At 43.0% G+C, this 20,143-nt stretch overlaps 1 protein-coding gene across 8 annotated transcripts in view; it reads left to right on the top strand.

Annotated features, from left to right (window-relative positions):
• DMD (dystrophin) overlaps nt 1-20,143 on the top strand; it is a 2,236,200-nt gene that overhangs the window by 2,107,758 nt on the left and 108,299 nt on the right. For all 8 annotated transcript variants that reach the window (XM_082680764.1, XM_082680765.1, XM_082680763.1 and 5 more), the window contains one exon: nt 13,707-13,781. In XM_082680764.1, coding sequence (XP_082536890.1) covers nt 13,707-13,781 — 75 coding nt within the window. The remainder of the gene's footprint in view (nt 1-13,706; nt 13,782-20,143) is intronic.

Here is a 20,143-nt window from a genome sequence, read left to right on the forward strand (position 1 = left end):
CCTTGAGACAAGATTTAGTCTTTTTTGAACTTACCCTCGGGCTGTGTTCCGAAAGTTTATTTGTAAGTTAGTTGCTTACAACTTGGAATAAAATGTGTTACAAAGGGTGGTTAGGTCCCCAAGTCCCAAAATCTAATTTAACCCTCCGAGTGCCTCATGCACTGCAGGGTATGAATAGAATGCAGCTACGTGTTTCTATGGGAACAAAATGCTTCTGGGGTAGAAACTCACATTGCCGGGGTTTATTTCTCTACTCCCAAAGCTTCTCTGGATAAGAAGAACTGGACATTTGATCATAAGAGGTCTAGTTGCCTTCCTGGTCACTCCACTGACCTTTCAGCTTCCCTTTCTCTGGTCCTCATTTTTCTTTATATGAAGGTTTCTGTGATCTCTCAACCTGCCCCGCCCGCTGTCCCCTGCCCTGCATCGTGGCCCTTCTGAGCCTACCACCCATCACCCTCATGCTGGTTAGGATTACAAGCACACTGGGCAAGCGAAGCCCCATTTCTCCTGTAACGGAGGAGCAGTGGGGAAGGCCATCAAGTGCTTTGGGTGTCAGAAAGATTTGGCCTGGAATCCAGGCTCTGGGATGCAACCTTAGGGAACTTACTAAAGATCTGTGAGCCTCATTTTTCTGACCTTGAATGAGGTTGGTGATGTGGAACTCAGGGCATTGTGAGGACTCAGTGGCATCAGGTACAACACCATCTGCCCTTGAGCGCTCAGTGAGTGTTAGCGTTCCTTTTGCCATCGGCTCGCCACTTCCCATTTTTCTCGTAAACTCTATAGGGAATACTTGGGTACAAAAAGGGTTGAAGTAAGAGTCACCTACATTTTTTAAAAAGGCTGCTTTAAGCTTGTCCCCAAATAGTTTTGTCCAGGAGTCAAAGGAGAATAAAGGCTGGGTCAGATTCAGTGAAAGCTGAGATAAGAGGTAGAGAAGGGGGGGATGGTTCCTGCCTGCTGTGCAGTAGGATTCAATGAAAAGGGGGTAGGGGGAGCCTGGACATGGCTACTGAAAAGGGAGAGGGGAACACTCATTTGTGAGACTTCAGAGCCATCTAGGAGATATACAGAGGAACTCAAGAGTCTGCCGAATTCCTGGACTGAACCCTCAAACGGGTCAAGTGAGGGAGGACATGCTTCATATCAGGCAGCTTCCAACTACATCAGGGTTTTGAGGTGATAAAGAAGAGTCTTTTCCCACTAACATGAACATTTCATTTCTTGATTCAAATGTATTGTCTAGACGACGGGTGAATGCGGATCTCTCCCTAAGGCATCCTTTCTTATTAAAAGCAACTCAGTCTGTGTCAGGGGACAAGGCAGTCCATTATCTAATGAAAAGCTCCTGCCACTGATTAATTTTTTTTTTTTTTTCTGTACGCGGGCCTCTCACTGTTGTGGCCTCTCCCGCTGCGGAGCACAGGCTCCGGACGCGCAGGCTCAGCGGCCATGGCTCACGGGCCCAGCCGCTCCGTGACATGTCCCCGACATGTCCCAGACCGGGGCTCCGAACTCATGTCCCCTGCATCAGCAGGCTGACTCTCAACCACTGCGCCACCAGGGAAGCCCTTTTTTTTTTTGTCTGATTAATTTTATAACAGCTGCAGCTAAGTGGTGGGTCTTTTTTTTCTTTTTTAAGAATGATTTCTATATTAGTATCTTTAAAAGGATCTCATCAGTAGCATCTAGTTTCCAGAAAAAGTAACACATAAAACTGAAACATACTTCATTTTTATAAACATCATACTGTCATGAGACTTCTGGGTGCATGGGCAGTTTGAGTCATGTCCGTCCCCCGTCCCCCCCCCCCCCGCCCCGTTCCTCTCCCCAGCTAGCGTATACACAACACAGAAACAAGCACATTTTATCATGTTCCTGGCCACTTACGTATCTTGAACTGTGTACTATCTTGGACTAACTATTCATGCTTAAGGATTTAACAGATTATCTTCTTCCACCTCTCAAATAACAACAATAATAAAAACCCAAACAGTTTATTTTCCCTAATAAGATTAAATGGGTGAGTACCAGCCTAAGGCAGGAACGTTCCAAAAAAAGAGTTTTGCAAAAGGTTAATTTGTTTTCCCCGTGGTAATTAAGGGTCAGATTTCCACTGATGTCCACTTTGGCATCTATTTTATTCACAGTGGTATTGAGGGGAATGGATATTGGGGGTGTGTGGGAATTGGGGACCAGAGAATGGAGAGAGGCAGACAGAGGATGCAAATCATTTTCCATTAGAACCTAAAACTTACACTCTTAGATAAAGGATAGACTACGAAATCTTAATCTAAGTTTTAAGACTTCTGAATAGTTGAAAGTTACCAAAGCTTTACTTTTTTTTTTTTTTTTTTTTTCTGCGGTACGCGGGCCTCTCACTGTTGTGGCCTCTCCCGTTGCGGAGCACAGGCTCCGGACGCGCAGGCTTGGCGGCCATGGCTCACGGGCCCAGCCGCTCCGCGGCATGCGGGATCCTCCCAGACCGGGGCACGAACCTGTGTCCCCTGCATCAGCAGGTGGACTCCCAACCACTGCGCCACCAGGGAAGCCCCAAAGCTTAACATTTTTTAAATAACATTTATCTTAAGAGCGATGAGTAAGGAAAGATGCTACTTGGCTTTAAGGAGATTTTGCACTAATGAAGAGATAAAGATATAAACATGTCTAAAGAGTTAATGAAAGATTAGTTACTTATAAGTGTTTATGTATACGTAGACATTACTTTTCAGAGAAATAACTTGTATATTTAAAAATTCTAATCCTCATATCTGGGCCAAATCAGATTTGTGACAGTCCCATGCAAAACGAATGTCTAGTTAGATGCTCCGCATATCTATTTATGTCTGGAAGAGTGCCTTAGCCATATAAGCCGTCTACTGTAACATTGTGTTAAACATTAAATTAACTGTCAAGCTGTCCTGCATCAGTGACACCACTTGGTAGCAAGAATGGGGAACGCTGTGATCCCAGATCTTACTGCTTTGTTCCTCTGCCCCACGGAGGATTGCAAGGGAAGGATGGTGCCCTCTACTTGGTATTCTGCATTTTGTTGCTTATAGTTCAGTTAATGTGTCAGAAGTACATTTGCTGCAAGTAACAAAATACCTGAGCAGCTGTATCTTAACCACATAGGGGTTGATGTTTTTTGTATAACAAGAAGTCTGGAGACAGTAGAGAGCTAAGGAAGAGTTCAGTGATGCCATCAGAGATCTGGGCCTTTGTTCTGCTGTAGTATCTTTAGTGAGTGACCTTTGACCTCCGGGTTGCTTAATGACTGCTGCCCCTCAGGCAGGAAGGAGAAAGGACCTTCTCCCTCTCAGGCTCTTTGTCTTTCATTTTAAAGGAAACCCTTCCCTGCAGATATCTTGTCAAGCATTGACCAAAACCATGTCCACATGGCTGCCACTGGCTGTAGATTAGAGAATTGAGATCCTCCAGACTTTGTAGTAGAGAAAGACCAGGGAGAAAGACTTTGAAAGTATTGTGTGAAACAACCTACAGAATCCGCCACAGTTAAATACAGCTGAGTCCACTTTCTAGATTACAAGCATCCTCTCTAGATGACCTTTGTTCTTTCTCCTTTTATTCCAACTCCTTTATGTCTGGGAAAGTCTTGATATCTATGTAACGTGTGTTTCAGAAAAGAAGCCCAAGCTCAGGCTGTAAGGGGGAAGTAAGCACGAGAATTATTCCAGTGATTCATCCAGAGCAGTGGGAAGTGATATTATTTGAAGAGAAATCGAATGTGGTATCAATGTCACTAACGGCTTAAACCTGGTAAAAGTAGGGAAGTTCCTTTCCAAATTTCATTCAATTCAAACCGTTTATTGAGCACCAACATTTATTGCCCTTCGGTGCCAGTGATATTGAACACAACACCATCTTTCCAGAAGTCTCCATTTCCTTTTCTCATCTTTTCTTCCTCAAGTAAAAGAATGAAAGAAAAAGCTACTTCTAGTTAGTTACATCATTCATTTTTACCAGTATTGCTATAGATTTTATTTCTATTGTATATTGAGTATTTAAATAAATCTTAAGCCTTTGTGGGCTAACGTAGAAATTAATCACTATTTCATAAAGAACATGGCTTATATGGAAAATTTTCAATTCCATTAACCTTACAAATGTTCACCGGAGTAGTTTATGTTGTGTTGGAAACTACTTTTGCATCTGATATATACACGGCTCTTTGCAGCGTATGTTTCTGCTCACATAACCAAAGAAAATACATATTGATTTTTGTGTGAGTGGAGTACTTATCTTTGTGTTTTTCCCAGTATTTTAGAAGCCTGAATCTTCAACCCCTGAGCTTAGTATACAGTTAGGCCCGCAATAGGTGCTTAGATAAACGTGAATTGATGATTTTTAAATGTATAAGTAACGGTCACTTCATGATATACAGTCAGTAGACTAGTTACGGGTTTTGGTTCTGTCTTCCCATATTCTTGTGCTGGAAAAGTCAGGGTACTGAGGCAGTATTTTTGTTGGCACAGTCCTTTAGTTTGAATGCATTAGTAAATGGTGGAGTCCAAAGAATTAATGGCTGGAAAAATTTTTGGAAAACCCAGTAAGAAATGTTTCCACAGCGTAATTTGAGTGAAAGCCAGATAACAGCTAGTTATTGGAGGAACTCGACAGTAAAAGCTTTTGACATAGACATGAAAAAGAGGGTGGAAGTAAATTTGGGGGGAGAATAGGAAGTGGTCTGGCTGAGGCAGAACTCCAAAAGGAAATGCCTCCTGGGGCCAAACTGGTCATTTAAATGACTGAAGGCGGCTGGGTGGGAAGTGGGTCAACCTGAAAAGCTTCTCTTGGGGCTAATTGGGCCTCAGCTTCCCCCACTGACATGCAAGAAGGTGAGTCTTCAGATCCTTCCGGAGAAGCAAGACGATGGGAAGTCTCCAGATTTTTAACTGTTGGCAAATCACTCAACAATTTAAAAAACCATTACGGGAGCCAAAACCAACCAAACAAACAAACGAAAACAAAAAACAGGTCTGCAGACTAAATTCAGCGGGTTTGTGCCCTGTGGTCTGTGGTTACCAGAGAAATCATTGAAAGATGAAGCTAGCATTAAAGGAAATGGACATTTACTGCTGTTTATTTTTATCATGAAAACAGATTTACCACAGATTCCCCAACTGTGAGAAAGGATGGTAGATTTGAAATAGGTAGTGTCAACCCTATTGCAAAGAAAGTATTTTTTCCAGCCCCCGACAAATAGGGCACAAACTTTTTAAAAACTGTTTGTGAATTTGGTTATATGAAAAATTGTAAAGGGTATGAAAATCAAGTCACATTTGATCATTGAAAAATGTCTCACCTTTATTATACAGAGTAAAAATTTAATTAAACTGTCTCTGCCCTGGAGAATCTGGGATGTGTGTTCATTTGTGAAGAGAGTGTGGAAAGGATGGTTAATTAACGAAGTGTAGAAGAGACTTGAAGGAGACTGGGGTAATTTTATAAGTTTGTGGAGTTCTGATAGTTGCGTCGGTTAGTTGAGTTGCCCGTGTTAAGGCTCAAGGAACACACGGGAGAGCAGTGACTGAAGGTTCTGAGTCAGAGAAAGGGAATAATATCGTTCAGCCCAGCGATGAGAGTGCACTGTGTGACTGTTAGTCTCTTGTTATGAAGGAGACCAGAAGGAAAGAGCATTGGCTTGATTTGGTGTGGTTCTAATCGGAGCATGAAGGGAAGGCTGATCAGAGATAGAGGACCAGTTTAGAGACCTTGCCGATTGATGTTTCTTCTGACCATAAGGATGGCAAATAAGGAAGTGCTTAGGTGGAATAGCTTTTTCAGTGAGTTGACCGAAGGAGAAAAGGCACGATATGGAATTCGGGAGTAGGGAATGAAGTTAAGGATGTACGTTCTTTGAGTGCCGTGGCACTTGATCCCTCTGTTTTCGGTGCCTTACGTCACTCCCAGCTTTAGTTACTTCTGGTGCCTCCGTTTCTGGTGCAGCTTCTTCTGAGATCAACCCTCCAGCCTTCTGTCGGGGTGAAGCCAGGGGTGGCTGGGATGCTTGGCTGCATGGGCTAGGGGAGAAGGTGTTGAGGGCTCTAAAGAGTTGCAACCACCCCCTGCATTTTCAGCCACATCACAGCCCTCAGAAGAACCCGAGGCCTCTAATTTCTGGGACTTCTTGGCTGTGTAAATGGGCATATGCTTCCTGTTAGTGCCCCAGCTGCCCCTCTTCCCCTCACATGAATTTAGGCTTGGGATTTCTCCTGAATCAGCTACCATCAGGTCATCTTCCAAGCTTCCAAGACACTGGAGTCTCTTCTGATCTCCTCTCCAGTTTTGTCTCTTTTCTTTTAGGTAGATGTCATTTTTAATTCTTTTTCTGTCATCCTAGTAGTTTGACATGAGGAATAAACGAGTCTGTTCCATCTGCCACGTTTAGCTGGAAGTCCCAGGACCTGAGTCCTTAACATGAAGTGCAGGGCCCTACAGTGGGCCTCCCCCTGCCTACCTGGGGTCATTCTTCATCCTTGCGCTCTGAGATTTCAGCAGTCTGGGCCTTCTTAGGATTCTCAATGGTCTACACTCTTCTCTGCTTACGAGCCTTTTTTGAACATGCTGACCTTTCATCTTGCTTTGCTCTTTCTTTCTACTCTTCACCTGGCTAACTCCATCACCCTTCAGATCTTTGCTTAAATGTCACTTTCTCAGAGAGGCCTTCCTGGCCTGTGTTTCCCTATGTGCTCGCTCTCGATAAGCATCGAGAAGGTCGGTGGAAGGATTATGAATAGATGGATGTCTTTTTAAAAATAATTTTTCCTTGAGTAACGTTGATTTATAACATTAAATGAGTTTCAAGTGTACAACATTATATTTCTACTTCTGTATACCCTACAGTGTGCTCACCACCAAAAATTTAGTTTCCCTCCATCACCATAGAGTTGACCTACTTTCCCCATTTTCCCCTCCCTGCCTTGCCTTCTAGTAACCATTACTCTGTTCTATCTGTGTGTTTGTTTTTATTTGGTGGATGTCTTTTAAAAAGCTATAAACCAGTTTTTCCTAAAGAGTCTTCCTGAACCATTAATATTATTTTATATATACTTTTTGGTGGACAAGGCTTTGAGAATTAGAGCCCGAATCCTTTCTGATTTGAAGCTTAAGTAGAAGGAACATGGTGCAGCAGTGTCCACGTGAGTCACCTCTCCATTATCTGGGGGAGAATTCGGGCCCAGAAATAGTATTTAAGATACATGGTGTCTCCCCGCCCCCCCCCCCCCGCAGAAGTTTACATTGGCCATTTGTTATAGAAACTGCTTTCTCAACAAACCTTTTACCAGAGCAGCAAACAAGAAAGCAAAGCTAATTTGAATTTCAACTCTTCCACGAGAACAATGTTGCTAAGAAGTAGTGAGATTGAGCTGAGGAAGGCCAAGCAAAAGGAGGGAGCCAGAAAGGCCTTGAACAGCCCACAAGTCAGGATTTGGTGCTCTCTTTTACTTCACAGTTGAACTTCCCTATTTTTTTATTTTTGGTTTGGGTTGGTTTGTGTCTCTCTTTCACAATTCTAAGTCTTCCACATTTGTGCTACCCTGGATCCTTTATTGCTTCTCTTCATTTTTCAGAAGAATTCTAGAGAATAACTGGTAGCAACTAAGTAATACCATTTCACACCTGGAAACAACTTGATAGTAATTATAAATTCACAGCTTTCTGCAGTTCATACAAGTATGAATGTGTTATTCCTATTTATCTCTACGTAGGTTTATTTTTTCCCCATTTAAGTAAAGCTCAGTGTTGGTGATGAGGTTTTAATGAATGTAGATTGTAAAAGGCCTCAAATATATCTAAAAAATTACAGCCCAAGTGTCATGTGTTAATGTACCTCCTCTCTCTTGGCTAATTCTTTAAAGATACGTTCCGGAACTCCTCCGTATTATTGAAGAGCTCTTGAAGCGTTCCCCACAGTTCTACTTTGTACTCTAAAGCTTCTGAAGCCTGCTTATCTTGGCTTAATTTGCTTTCAAGCCAGACTAGGTTTAAATGACTCAGTTTATCTCAAGCTCATAAAGGCCTGTCCGTGGCTCTTGCCTGTTCTAGTGAGTTTGAACTGATAAAAATAATACTTGTCGTGTGGAGTGTCCATTAGAACGCTATAGGAAGAGTGAGGCTGGGGAATCAGAGATATATTATTAATATTTTAAAATCTACTGCCTTCCTATATATTATATTAGTGTAGGGGGAGACTACCTTGTTGTGGCTTCTTTGGAAAATTTGGAGAATTGCTAAAATGGACATGCAGTAGTAGTTTAATTCACATTGTATGCCAACACTGAAGTTGGAACTATACCCCCCCAAAATCTTACTTCCTCTAGATTTTATTTTTCACTCATGATCACCTGAGTGATTTGGAATACATTTCTGCTGGGAAATAGAGTTGGTAGGAAACAAAGACCACACCACGAATTCATCTGTTGGGGTAATCTTCAGCCATCCAGCTCTTTCCACTCATTACATTTATGGGGTCATTGTCATCCTTTCTACCTAATGTAGATAAACCTACTGAAACTCTGGGCCTTTCTAAAAAGTGCCCACAAGCCATTGGAAAGCTGGACCGAAATACTCCTTGTTTTCAATTCTAGACCTCAGTTCGGTCATAGGTAGCAGGATTTTTGAAGTATGATTAAAAGACAGAAAGCAGCTGTAAAATTGAAATGAAGGGCCTTAATGTTTTATTTCTATAATAGTTTCCAAAATTTCCCATAACTTTAAAATGCTGAGGTGTTTTTCAGTCGTTTTGCAAGAGCAAGTCCACCAATGTGTAGGTTTATGGCTCAAACTTGATCGGTCCTTCCTCTTTTCTGGTGAATTTGACACCTTCCACCACTACCTTCCACAGAATGAAAGTAAACGTCATGCAACAGAAATACTTAACCAAAGTCAAGGGAAATTCATAGGCTAAAGAAAGGTGCAGCAAAACCTGTTATTTGTTTTGTGCCTCAAAATAAAAGTCAAATGGACCATCACTTCAGTAGCTGGTGATTCACCTTGAGAGCGTAGATGGTGTAATATTGCCCCTTGTTCCTTAAGTTTCTAGATTTCTCCATTTTTAGGCCAGAACCAGCCCTGGATGAAATAATTCAAGTCATGAAGAGGAATGTACAGTTCAGCATGTTTATCCTTCCAAGTGCGCTCTCTACCAGCTGCCATGCAAACATCGTGTGACTCGTTTCTTGGATAGTCTCACGCCTCTTGAGTTCCGGTTGTGAGAGCTAGTGAGCTCATCACAACTTGGGCCAAAGTCCTGGAAAGGCAGCTCCCAGGGAAAGTGCAGGCTGGCCTCCCACGGGGGTTGGGGATCGGGGATCGGGGCTTGAAGCTTTATCCTGCATGCATACTTTAGCTACGAGATCAGCTCCAGCCTCAGCCCAGGACAGTGTCGCATTGTCCGCAGCTCTACCGCATCTTGAGGTTTCAGTGTGTACCCTACACATTTGCACAAGGCTGCGGAGACTTCTCTCTCCCAGCTGTAAGCCAGAGGGCGGATTCAGACAACACAGATGGTTAACCCTCTGGAGTAGGACTTTCAGGGCACCAGAACTCCGTTGCCATTCACTGATGCTTACTGGATGTAAATTTGTATGGCTTCTGTTGCATTATGTTGAAAACTAGACATTTTCCCTGCTACTTTCTTTTGGTCTTCCTGAATCACTGTTTGCTAATTGGTTGGACTGTGGTACATAGAAAACTGGTGGCAGAAGTCTTGTTCTCTGCATTGTGTTTGGGGCTATGCTTGAGAGGGTGTCAGAGTGGATTAACGCCAGGTAGCATGTGCCGTAGTTAAGAAGGCTTTGAAAGGGAAGAACGTTTGTACTGCTTTAGGGAAGCTGAGAGCACTGCTAGAGCAGGAATGTTCCAGATGCTTGTCTCTGATAGTATTCTACCGTGAACCACGCCCTGAAAGAATCAGATCATCCTTGCCTCTCCCACTTGGATCTCAAGCTCCTGGAATTTGCCAATTCTTGATATGAATGGTGGGGATTGGATGGGGCTTCTGACCTCATTTAGACCATGTGTCCTGAATTCTGAATAGATCCAGGAAAATCGGACAGAGTAGACACTTTTAACTTATTGAATACCTTTTATTGGCCTTCATCATAAACAAGAGACCCACAAATATATCCCAGAGGTGAGTTTTTGGTCTAATTGACTGCAGTAGTCATTAAATACTCTAAAAGCCCACAAAATGGAATGTAGAAAGACAAAAACAATAGACCACACAGGTCTCTGTAGAGTTTATACTTGCACTTTAACAACATGGAACAAGAAACTGTATTAAAATGTACAGTTAAAGATTCCATTGTACTTGAAGGCGCATACGAATTACCTGGGGATCTTGTTAAAATGTTGATGCTGATTCTTAGAGCTGGGTGGGGCCTGAGATTCTGCATTCCTAACAAGGTCCAAAGAGGCGCTGGTGCTGTTGGTCCTCGAATCATAATTTGGGCCAAAAGGATCTGCCCAGGTTCTCTGGGGCAGGTATGTGTTGGTAGCCATCCGTGGTTAAGACATCGGTGAGGGCTGCCTTCCTATCCACATCTTGGCTGCCAGGTGTATAATGAAAGCAAGTCTCAGAACAAGCTCTGTCACATATGAACACTTACTAGCCACAGAGCAGAGAACAATTTTAAAGCCTGTGTCCAAGGCACAGTGAAGTCACAGCCCCGCCTTTTTGAGTGCTTGGCGGAAGAGCCTCACAGTCCACACCTGCCACAGTCCTTCACACAGCGGTTCTCAAAGTGTGGTCTCTGGACCAGCAGCCTCAGGAGCACCTAGAAACCTGTTAGAGGTGCAGATCCTCAGGCCCTCTCCAGACCCGCGGAATCAGAGCATCTGAGCATGGGGCTTGGGAATGTGTATTTTTAACCAGCCCTCCAGGTGATTCTGGTGTGCGCTCAAGTTGGCAAACCCCTGCTGTAACAGCAGGATTTTGTCAGCCATCTAATTGACCAAGAATCCAAGGAACTACAGCTGGAGATTTTGGAATCCGGCCTAGGGCACCATTTTTAAAGGTGGAGGGCCTGCTAGATTCTTCCCACGCCCTGTTAATGTAAGGGCAGGGAATGTTTCTATTCTAAACCCTTTTCAACAGTCCTGGTATCTTGTAAACCACTAATATCACTAACACAAGCCCATCCAACATTAATTTGGATACTAGGTGTATTAATAGGATTTTAGGTGTAACGAGAGCTAAATATAGCTGAAGCACTTAACAGGGGTGGCTCTGGAGTGAGGCTTTTTGATTAATTGCTAGCCGACCACCCCTGGAGTGTGCTTTCCTGATTAAGACGACTGACCGCCTCTGCAGTGTAGCTAAGGTGACACACACGTACTTCATATTGTACGGTCCCTGTGAGGGTTTTTTTAACTCTTAAAATCTACTTTATTGAGGCATACTTTAAACACAATAAAATGTACCCATTTTAAGTGTACAGTTTGAGTTTTTGACAGACGTACGCACTCAAATAACCTTCATATCAATCAAGATACATAACATTTCAGTCACCTAAAAAATACGACTGTGTTCCTTTCAATTAGTTACCCACCCCGTCCCCGCTCCCGGCTACCATCTATCTACCTTCTGTCAGTGTATAGGTGAGATTTACCTCTTCGAGAATTTCACATAAGCGGAATCAAACAGTATTTTTTTTTTTTTTTTTTTTTTTTTTTTTTTTTTTACTCTTTGTGCCTGACTTTTACCCAGGGTAATGTTTTTCAGATCAGCTCACAATGTTGCTTTATCAGTAGTTAGTTCCTTTTTATTACAGAGTAGTATCCTGTTGTGTGACTACACCACAATTTGTTTATTCATTCTACTCTAGTTTTCTTTCCAGTTTTCGGCTCTTATGAATTAAAGCTACTATGCGCATTCATGTACACATCTTTTTGTGGGCGTGTTTTTATTTCTTTTGGCTGAATATCTAGGAGTCGAATTTTGGGTCATAAGATAGATGTATGTTTGATTTCATGAGAAATTGCTAACCTGGTTTTCCGAAGTAGTCGTACTATTTTATATTCCCACCAACAGTGTCTGAGAGTTCCAGTTGCTCCACATCCTTGCCAACATTTAGTATTGTCAGTCTTTTGGGTTTTTACATTGAATAATTTAAAGTAAATTATAGACATTGTTTTTCTTTCCCCTAATTTCAATTTAGGTTGTTATATTTGGTCTCTGCCAAGGCCATCAACCTAATAATGTTGACCCAAGCAGCTTGGATATGGATTAAATTATTTCCCTTTCTTAACCTCCAGTTAGAACTGGTTCTGTGGGTGCCGTTTGATTACGGCAGTTAGTCATGTTTGCCAGTATAGTTTTTCTTTTTTTCATTTTTTTGTTCACATATTCATTCAGTTTGTCGGTCAGTCCCTGAGCTGTATTAGACCTGTTTTTTCAGAGAGCAGTTGTATGTTAAGTCACCGGGAAATAACGACAGAAGTAGGGGACAGGGTACTTGTCTTCAAGGAGCTTTTTGGAGCTGGGTTTATGAAACATAAATACACAAAAATGCAAGAAAAGAAATATATCTTGGCGTATATCAGGGCTTACGCAAAATTGAGTGAGGGCATCATCTAAATACAGATTTCTGCTAGGTGAGGTGAGTTGGGGCTTGATAGACAGGTGACAGTAGAAACCACTGTAGCAGAAATTGTTGAGCTGTTAATCCGTGCAGAATATTAGAATGATTGCACCTTAGAATATAAAGCTAAATGTTTATTTTAGTCCCAGTTTTATTTTACTTATTTTAATCTCTTTTAGAATAGCAGTATCTTCATTAGTACAGAATACGTACGGAAACAAATATCCATTCTGATGTGGACTCGCAACTCTTCTTGTTGACATCTAGTATCATTTTTGTATGTTTAGCTTGCACCCAAACTTTCGAGCAAAAACTTCCAATTAGTACGTGTGTGTGTACACACATGTGAGTTTGTGAACTTCTTCTTAAGCCAGCTCTCTTTTATCCTGTCTTTACTGAATTAGTTACTTTCTAGATAAATGCAAAATAGTTAAATAGAAGGAACCTGTGGGATCAGGTGGACCTAAACCTGGAATGAGGGTTAACTGTGCCAATTAAATTTTAAAATACATCTCACACACAGAGACACACGCCTATGTTGGGTAAGAAATATTCAAAATGTTCACAGTGCATATCTTTGCGTAATGGGATTACGGACGATTTGTTTACTTGATTTTATATTTTCCTTTCATTTCTAAGGTTTCCACAGTGAGCACGTATAACTTTGATAATCAGAAAAACATGTTATGTTGCCGCTTGATAGTTCGCTAAATTCTCATAGCTGTTTCAGGGAAATCTTCCCTGTTCTCTTTCACCTTGTGTAGCAAAGATTCACTACAATAGAACCAAGATTACAGTCTAGAAAAAAGAAATACCTGTCCTTCTTTTCCCTCTTGGGCACAAGGACTATATGAGCTCCCTGCAGGCTATGCCACTGTCATCCCTCACAGAACTTAGCTTTCCTGATTGTCAAAGAGCAAAAAGACATTTTTTTTCTTTCCCCACGTTGACAGAAATTCACCTTTCCAAAACTGGGGCATATACAAGAGACTTTTTCCCCCTAGCCTCTTGTTGTTGTTGGCAAATCATTGGGAGTTTATCTGTGCCTTTTGAGAAAATAACAAATGATCTTTGTTTTCCCCCTTTTTTCTTCAGCTGACCTGAATAATGTCAGGTTCTCGGCTTATAGGACTGCCATGAAACTCCGAAGACTGCAGAAGGCCCTTTGCTGTAAGTATTAACCAGTGCTCGAAATACTCGATAGTTATTCTTTGGTTTAAAAAAAAATGGTTGGGAGTATTTGCTATTGGAGTGGGGAGAAATAGCTCTCTCAAGTCCGGGTGTAACATAGAATTCATTTTTTCAAGGTATCTTTGGCTGAGTTTTCACCTAGACTGCTTCGTTACATTGTTTAGAATCATTCCTGTCACCATTGCTCAGCTACTGATGTTGAATTGATGAGATACCAGTAATTTTTATTTTCTAACTAATGGCGTTGGCATCCAGAATTATCTTTATGGAACTTGAATTATCTCCACCTGTTCTACCTTTACTTCTTATAAAATGTATTGAATATTTGAAGTATTAGCATCAGATTGCCTTACCCAAACCAGAGTTCACAGATGTGTATTGTTTTTTAGCTTGAATGCTAATGTTCAGATAAATACTGTCATAGAAGAAAGATGACAAGATTGTTTTTCTGCTTTTGCTAAATAACTTACATCAGTGGGGAAAATTCCCAAAGTGTCATACAATGCTGTCTGTTTATCAGATAGTTTATATATCTGTTACCAGGTATAATATTGTTTGAGAGCCCATGTATGTTGTTAATGTGACCACGAAACAGATAGGCACAGTCCCTACCCTGGTGGAACTTACAGTCTAATGAGGGATATACAGGGTGTCCATAAGTCTAGAGACATAGGTGTATGTATATAAGATAATCAAGAACATCTACAATCTGTAAAAAAAAAAAAAAAAAAAAAACCTCTATTAAGGCTTTATGGGGCTTCCCTGGTGGCGCAGTGGTTGAGGGTCCACCTGCCGATGCAGGGGACACGGGTTCGTGCCCCAGTCCGGGAGGATCCCACATGCCGTGGAGCGGCTGGGCCCGTGAGCTATGGCTGCTGAGCCTGCGCGTCCGGAGCCTGTGCTCCGCAACGGGAGAGGCCACAACAGTGAGAGGCCCGCGTACCACACACACACACAAAAAGCCTTTATGGACACCCTGAGAAAAAGTGAAGGGACAGTTTCAAAGTCATATATTTAGTCATGTGACAGTGGAAGAATGGGTACCAATGAGTTGTGGGGTTTGCTTGAAGAGGTGGTATCTATGACACGTGAGTCCAGAAGGGTCAGTAGAGCTCACTCCAGAAAGAATGTTCTCATCAGAAGGCAGAGCATGTGCTGAGGCGTGGGGTCCAGAGATGCCGTCAAGAACTGAAAATACTGCGGCTAAAGCACAGGAGCTCCAGGGAGGGACTGTGGTAAAATATTTGGCTGGAGGAGAAGCAGGAGGCAGATTGGGAAAGACCTTTTAAACTTAAAGAGTTTAGAGGTCAGTGGGGAGCCTTGCAATGGGATGGCACGATGGAATTGTCATTTAGAAAGATGACTCTGCTGTGGAATAGAGCCTGCACGCTGGCGGTGGTGTACACCGGCTGGGGGAGAGACTTGGTGAGCAGTTTCAGTCGTCTAAACCAGCAGTATGGTGGCCTGAATTGGCAAAGGAGGAATGGAGATAAGTGGAAAGAGTTGAAAAATACGAGGTGGAATGGATAGGGCTTAGTGATGAGTTTGATGTGCTAGGTGAGGGGGAATCAAGGAAGATAACTGAGGTGCTCACCTGGGGGGAGTGGCGGACGTGCCTTGGCAGAGCTGAACATAGAGCTGTGGCGCTCAGGAGAAACATACGGGCAATGTTTAGGAATCATAAGCGTGCAGATGCTCGGGGAGTGTAAAGGAACAAGAAAACAGGATTTAGGACAGGGGGCGAACAAGGTACAGAGGGGACCGCAAAGGAAGACTCAAAGAAGGTATAGTGGTACATACTGCATGGGCAGAAAGAAGGGGCCTGCCACCGGGGTCAGACGTTGCTGGGAGGTCAGGATGAGGTTGGCAAAAGTGTCCGTTGGATTTAGCAACAAGGAGGTCCTTAGTAACTTTGGTGAGGTTTTAGAGGCACGGTGGAGGTGGTGAAGTGGGCTTCAAAGTAAAGCAAAAGTGGGGATGTGAAGACAGTTGAGACGATTCTTGGAGAAATTTAGTTGTGAAGGGGAGGGGAGACGGGCGGTAGTTAGCTGGAAGGGGCTGAGGAGTTAATGGAGTGCATGTGCACATAGGTTGAGAGACGCTTGAGTCTGTTGAAATGAATATGAGAAGCGGGGACAAAATTGTAGTTGCTGGCTCAGGAGATACTAAAACATGTGAATTCTCAGAGGAGAGGGGAAGGTAATCCGGAGGCCAAGAGAAGAAAGGGGACGCCTCTCCTCCACTGTAAGGAGTGGGGCTGAGGAAAGGATCTGGGCCGGGCTAGGTAACTAAGGAGACCTAGTGGGAAGCGGGCGAGGGATGCCCGCGGGGAGGGCTCTGTTTTTTGTGTGAAGGTGGAGGAGAGGTCCTGTGCTGCAGCTAATGGCAGAAGGGGATAGAGTCGAGGCTGGCCTTAACCTCTGTGGAGAAAGGGAGGGCTATTTTGAGAAGCAGCATCGTGGAGCCCAGAGTCTGCTGAGCGGTTTACGACAGCACCAATCCGCAGGGGTGTTTCTCCAGGCACAGCCAGTAGTCAAGCACCGGATGGTTCTGTCCCAGGTGGGCAGAGGCCAGCCGGGCAAGTGAAGTAGGGATTTGGGCCAAAGAGTGGTTAAGTGGTTGGAGTGCTGTCCGTCGAGTCTGCATGGGGTAGGAGAGGCTGTGAATTTGGGTGGAAGCTGGTAATTAGGAGGTAGAGGGATCGAGAGGCCAAGTGTTCAGGGAGGTAGAGGAAGAGATTGTGCGGAAGTGACTGGAAAGCCAAGAAGTTGTGGTCAGACAGCAGCAAAGCTAAACGTTATTTCAGAAGCGGAACAGTTTGGCTGGCTAGGTCTAGGATATGACCATTTGCGTGGGCGGCAGAGGCGGGCTAGATGTGAATTTCCATGGAGATGAAATAGGAAGCTAATGAACTGAGAGGCTGGAGTGATGCATGAGTCCTCGCTGCCAAGGTTGAAATCACCCCGAATTGGGCCAGAACTGGGGAAGAGCAGAGGGCTGTGACCCCTGGCTACCAAATCTTCAGCAATGAAGGCGTCTGGTGCAGGGGGTCTGCAGAGGCTAGCAGTAAGATAGTCAACTGGTGTTGGCTCGTGTGTGGTTTTCTACGTGGAGATGGAGAAGAAATGGCCTAGAAGGGAAATTATTTGGAAGGAGAGAGTAGGCTTTTCCTCCTTATCTTGGTCTCTCCAATGCTGAGCACGAAGCCTGGCGCAGAGAAGGGCTTCATCTGTTTTCAAGGAACTGATGCATGAATGAAAGTAAATTCAGGCTTCCATTTCCGTATCGCTTATAGTCTGAAGCTGTCATTTTTCAGCTCTATAGCTGCCAAGTGGTTTTTAAAGGACTCCCCAGGCCTAGGATTTCCTTAGGCACCTGTTAATGTACCAGAGCCGGAAAGAGGCAGTTTGAGATGGAGTGGAGTCAGAAGGCTGGATGGAGAAGGTCTTCTGCCTCTTCTTCTTCTTCTGTCCCCACCCCATCCCAGAGGCCGTGCCTTCCATTGAGAAAGGGGCAGTTATGAAACGTGCTATAGTACATAGAGAGATGTAAAAGTGAGATACAAAAAGTTCAGAAGAGATAATCAGCTGTTCCAGGTTATACTATGAAAAAGCCTCCAAACTGACTACATTGGAAGACCCCTTTCCATAATGTTCCTTTTGACCTTGGATTTAGGCATTATTCAGTTCTCCTCCTGTTAAAAACTCTCTTCACATATGTGTCTCATTGTCTATTATTTCAGTGTATGTTAACATTTCCAATAAACGTTGGAAAAACAGGGGCATTTGATATTATAAAACATTTTGGCCATGGGCACTTACAACCTTGTAATAAAGCTAAGCTCTGAATGTAGCCTGTAGAATTTTCACTTTTAAACAGATTTGAAATCTCAGCATTTCCTTTCTAAGCATGACTTTGCTCATATTTGAAAAAGGTTTAGGTACAGCAAAATTAGGGTGTATTTATCTGAATTAAGTACTCGATTCTCAAGAATGGTAGGAGGCTTCCACGTGTAGTATGAATATAGAATGAAGAGTTCACCTATCCTTTTATTATTGAAAACATGCGTGGTCACATTACTTAACCAACTCTTCAGTAAGTGATTTCAGAATTTCCTCTTAATTTTAGATTTGCTCCGGCCTTTTTGTCATTTCTGTGCCTGTAAAGCCATGATAAAGAGCTATTGTCTGTGGTACAGACAAACAGAACTTGTCCTGGCTACCTTTTCCAACTGAAGGTCGTGTCCACTAACTCTTACTTTAATGAAAATTAATGACGTTATCTCAGAGATTTCCTGATGCCAGTAAAGAGTTTGAATTACAGATGCCTTAGAAAATATGCCATGCTACCGCCGCTAAGCACTTGGTCTTTTTCACTTTTTTCACTTCACTATCGAAGCTTCAGCACTGCAGAAACCTGAATACCACAGTTTTATCCACTATAGAGGATTTGCGATTTAAGTCTAGAGCATCACCATTGGCCTATAATGTCCCCAGTTTGTAATCCGTTTAATGTTGCATGACTCCATACTGCCTTTCAAGGCATTGTGAATGAAAATTAAACGCGACAGAAAAGCAGAGACAAAGAGGAAATCTGGGTAAGAAGGATTTATAAGCCGGTTCATGTGGCTGATACCCCACTGAAAGTTATGAAGAAGATAATCTAAGCTTTTTCCTTCTCCGGCTGTAGTTCTCATGAACATCCTATAGGTTTGCAGCTTCTCAAATTAAAAATATAGCCAACTTCTAAGAGCAGAAATAAAAATGCACTTAACAAAGCCCATGTATTTAGTTTATTAGTGTGTGGTGGGTTGGAGAGAGCCCAAACCATAGGGCTAAATATACTGCAGTTGATAAATGTGACAGATATTCTGCAAACAAGAAGTATAGAACAATTTGCTTCTGTTCAGCAACTAAATCACACAGTAGAGAAATTTTGTACAGCCTGGAGTTGTCTGAATAGAGGCACCATGGCCAGACTCATCCTTACCATGCCATACCAGGTAAAAAAAAAAGGGGCTCCCTTCTTGGTACACGCACCTCACCTTTTGTGCTTGCACTGAAAGGTGGCATCGGATAGCGTTTGGTCACTAAAGAAGGCTCACAGGACCCACGGTAACATTGCTTACAAATCTACAGTCTCTTACAGGCAAAGATTACAAGAAGGCAACAGGGTTACAGTATTGCCTCCACAGCCACCAGCTACCTCAACAGCAAGGGGACCCGAGGGGCCAGTGTAATTATTTGTCCCTTCCCCGCAAAAATCTCCTTTTCCCGTATACCATTATATTATTTTTCACGTAGGTTGGAGGCCAGGTCTCTGTTATTTCAGAATTCAAAACATCTTGAGGATGCAGGCAGACTCGTTTTCTCCACTTACATGGTTTGATGGGTATCGGTGCCCCGAGAGAGGGGTCCGGTAACAGGAGGCATCTCTCTCCCAGGGGGAGCAGTGTAGTCCTGTTCGAAATGTGTCCAGTACCCACGAGTTGCTCGCTAAGGGAAAGGAGGGTGGGTTCTCAGTCGTGCTGCTGAGGCTGTTAAGGAGGACCTTGTAGGTTCCATTCTCGGGTTATCGTTGGTTCCATTTCTAGTTGATATCCTCTTTTCTCCTGGAATTGGATTCCCTTGATGTGTTCTTTTTGCACTAGGCGGTCTTTTCCATCGGTTTCTCTTTTCTCACTCAAAGCAAATTCTACCTTGCCAGGTGGTCCTCGCCCAGCTCCTAATTCTCCTAAGATTCTTTTATTTCAAGCAGTCCCATGCTCTTTGGTCCACCAGACATGTTGTTGCCAATGTGTACTGACGTCTTTACTATAGGAAATACAATTGAGATACAGAAATGTTGAGTCTCCCGGGCAAACGTCATAGGAATAGTAGTCACTCCTAAGTGAACTTTGGTTCGGGTATGCCACAGAAATATCTGTAGCCGTCCACAGCAGATTTCTGGCTTTTCAATCTCAGGGAAGTGGGCCCACCAAATTCAGCTTTGCTTTTCCTCAATGATACAAGCATCCCGATTTGTAGCTTTCCTCACACACTAACACTAGCCTTTTTTTTTTTTTAAACACAGAATATTGTGACATATGAGGCATATACCATATAAACTTTCTACCACATACCCAATACCTTTTGTAATCCTTCATCATCACAATTAATGACCATGCCGTGTTCATTCAGATTATTATAAATCAGTGTTCTCCAGATATGACTGGGTAAATATTCCCACAGGGTACTTTCCAGAGGAGGTGCTTAATGACAGATGTATCCTGTGAAACAAGCGCCAAAAGCCATAACCACTTTAATACCGCTCCATGGAGTCTGGTCACAGTCAGGACTCCC

Source organism: Grampus griseus (assembly GCF_964374135.1).
Source record: "Grampus griseus genome assembly, chromosome: X".
Lineage (NCBI taxonomy): Eukaryota > Metazoa > Chordata > Mammalia > Artiodactyla > Delphinidae > Grampus > Grampus griseus.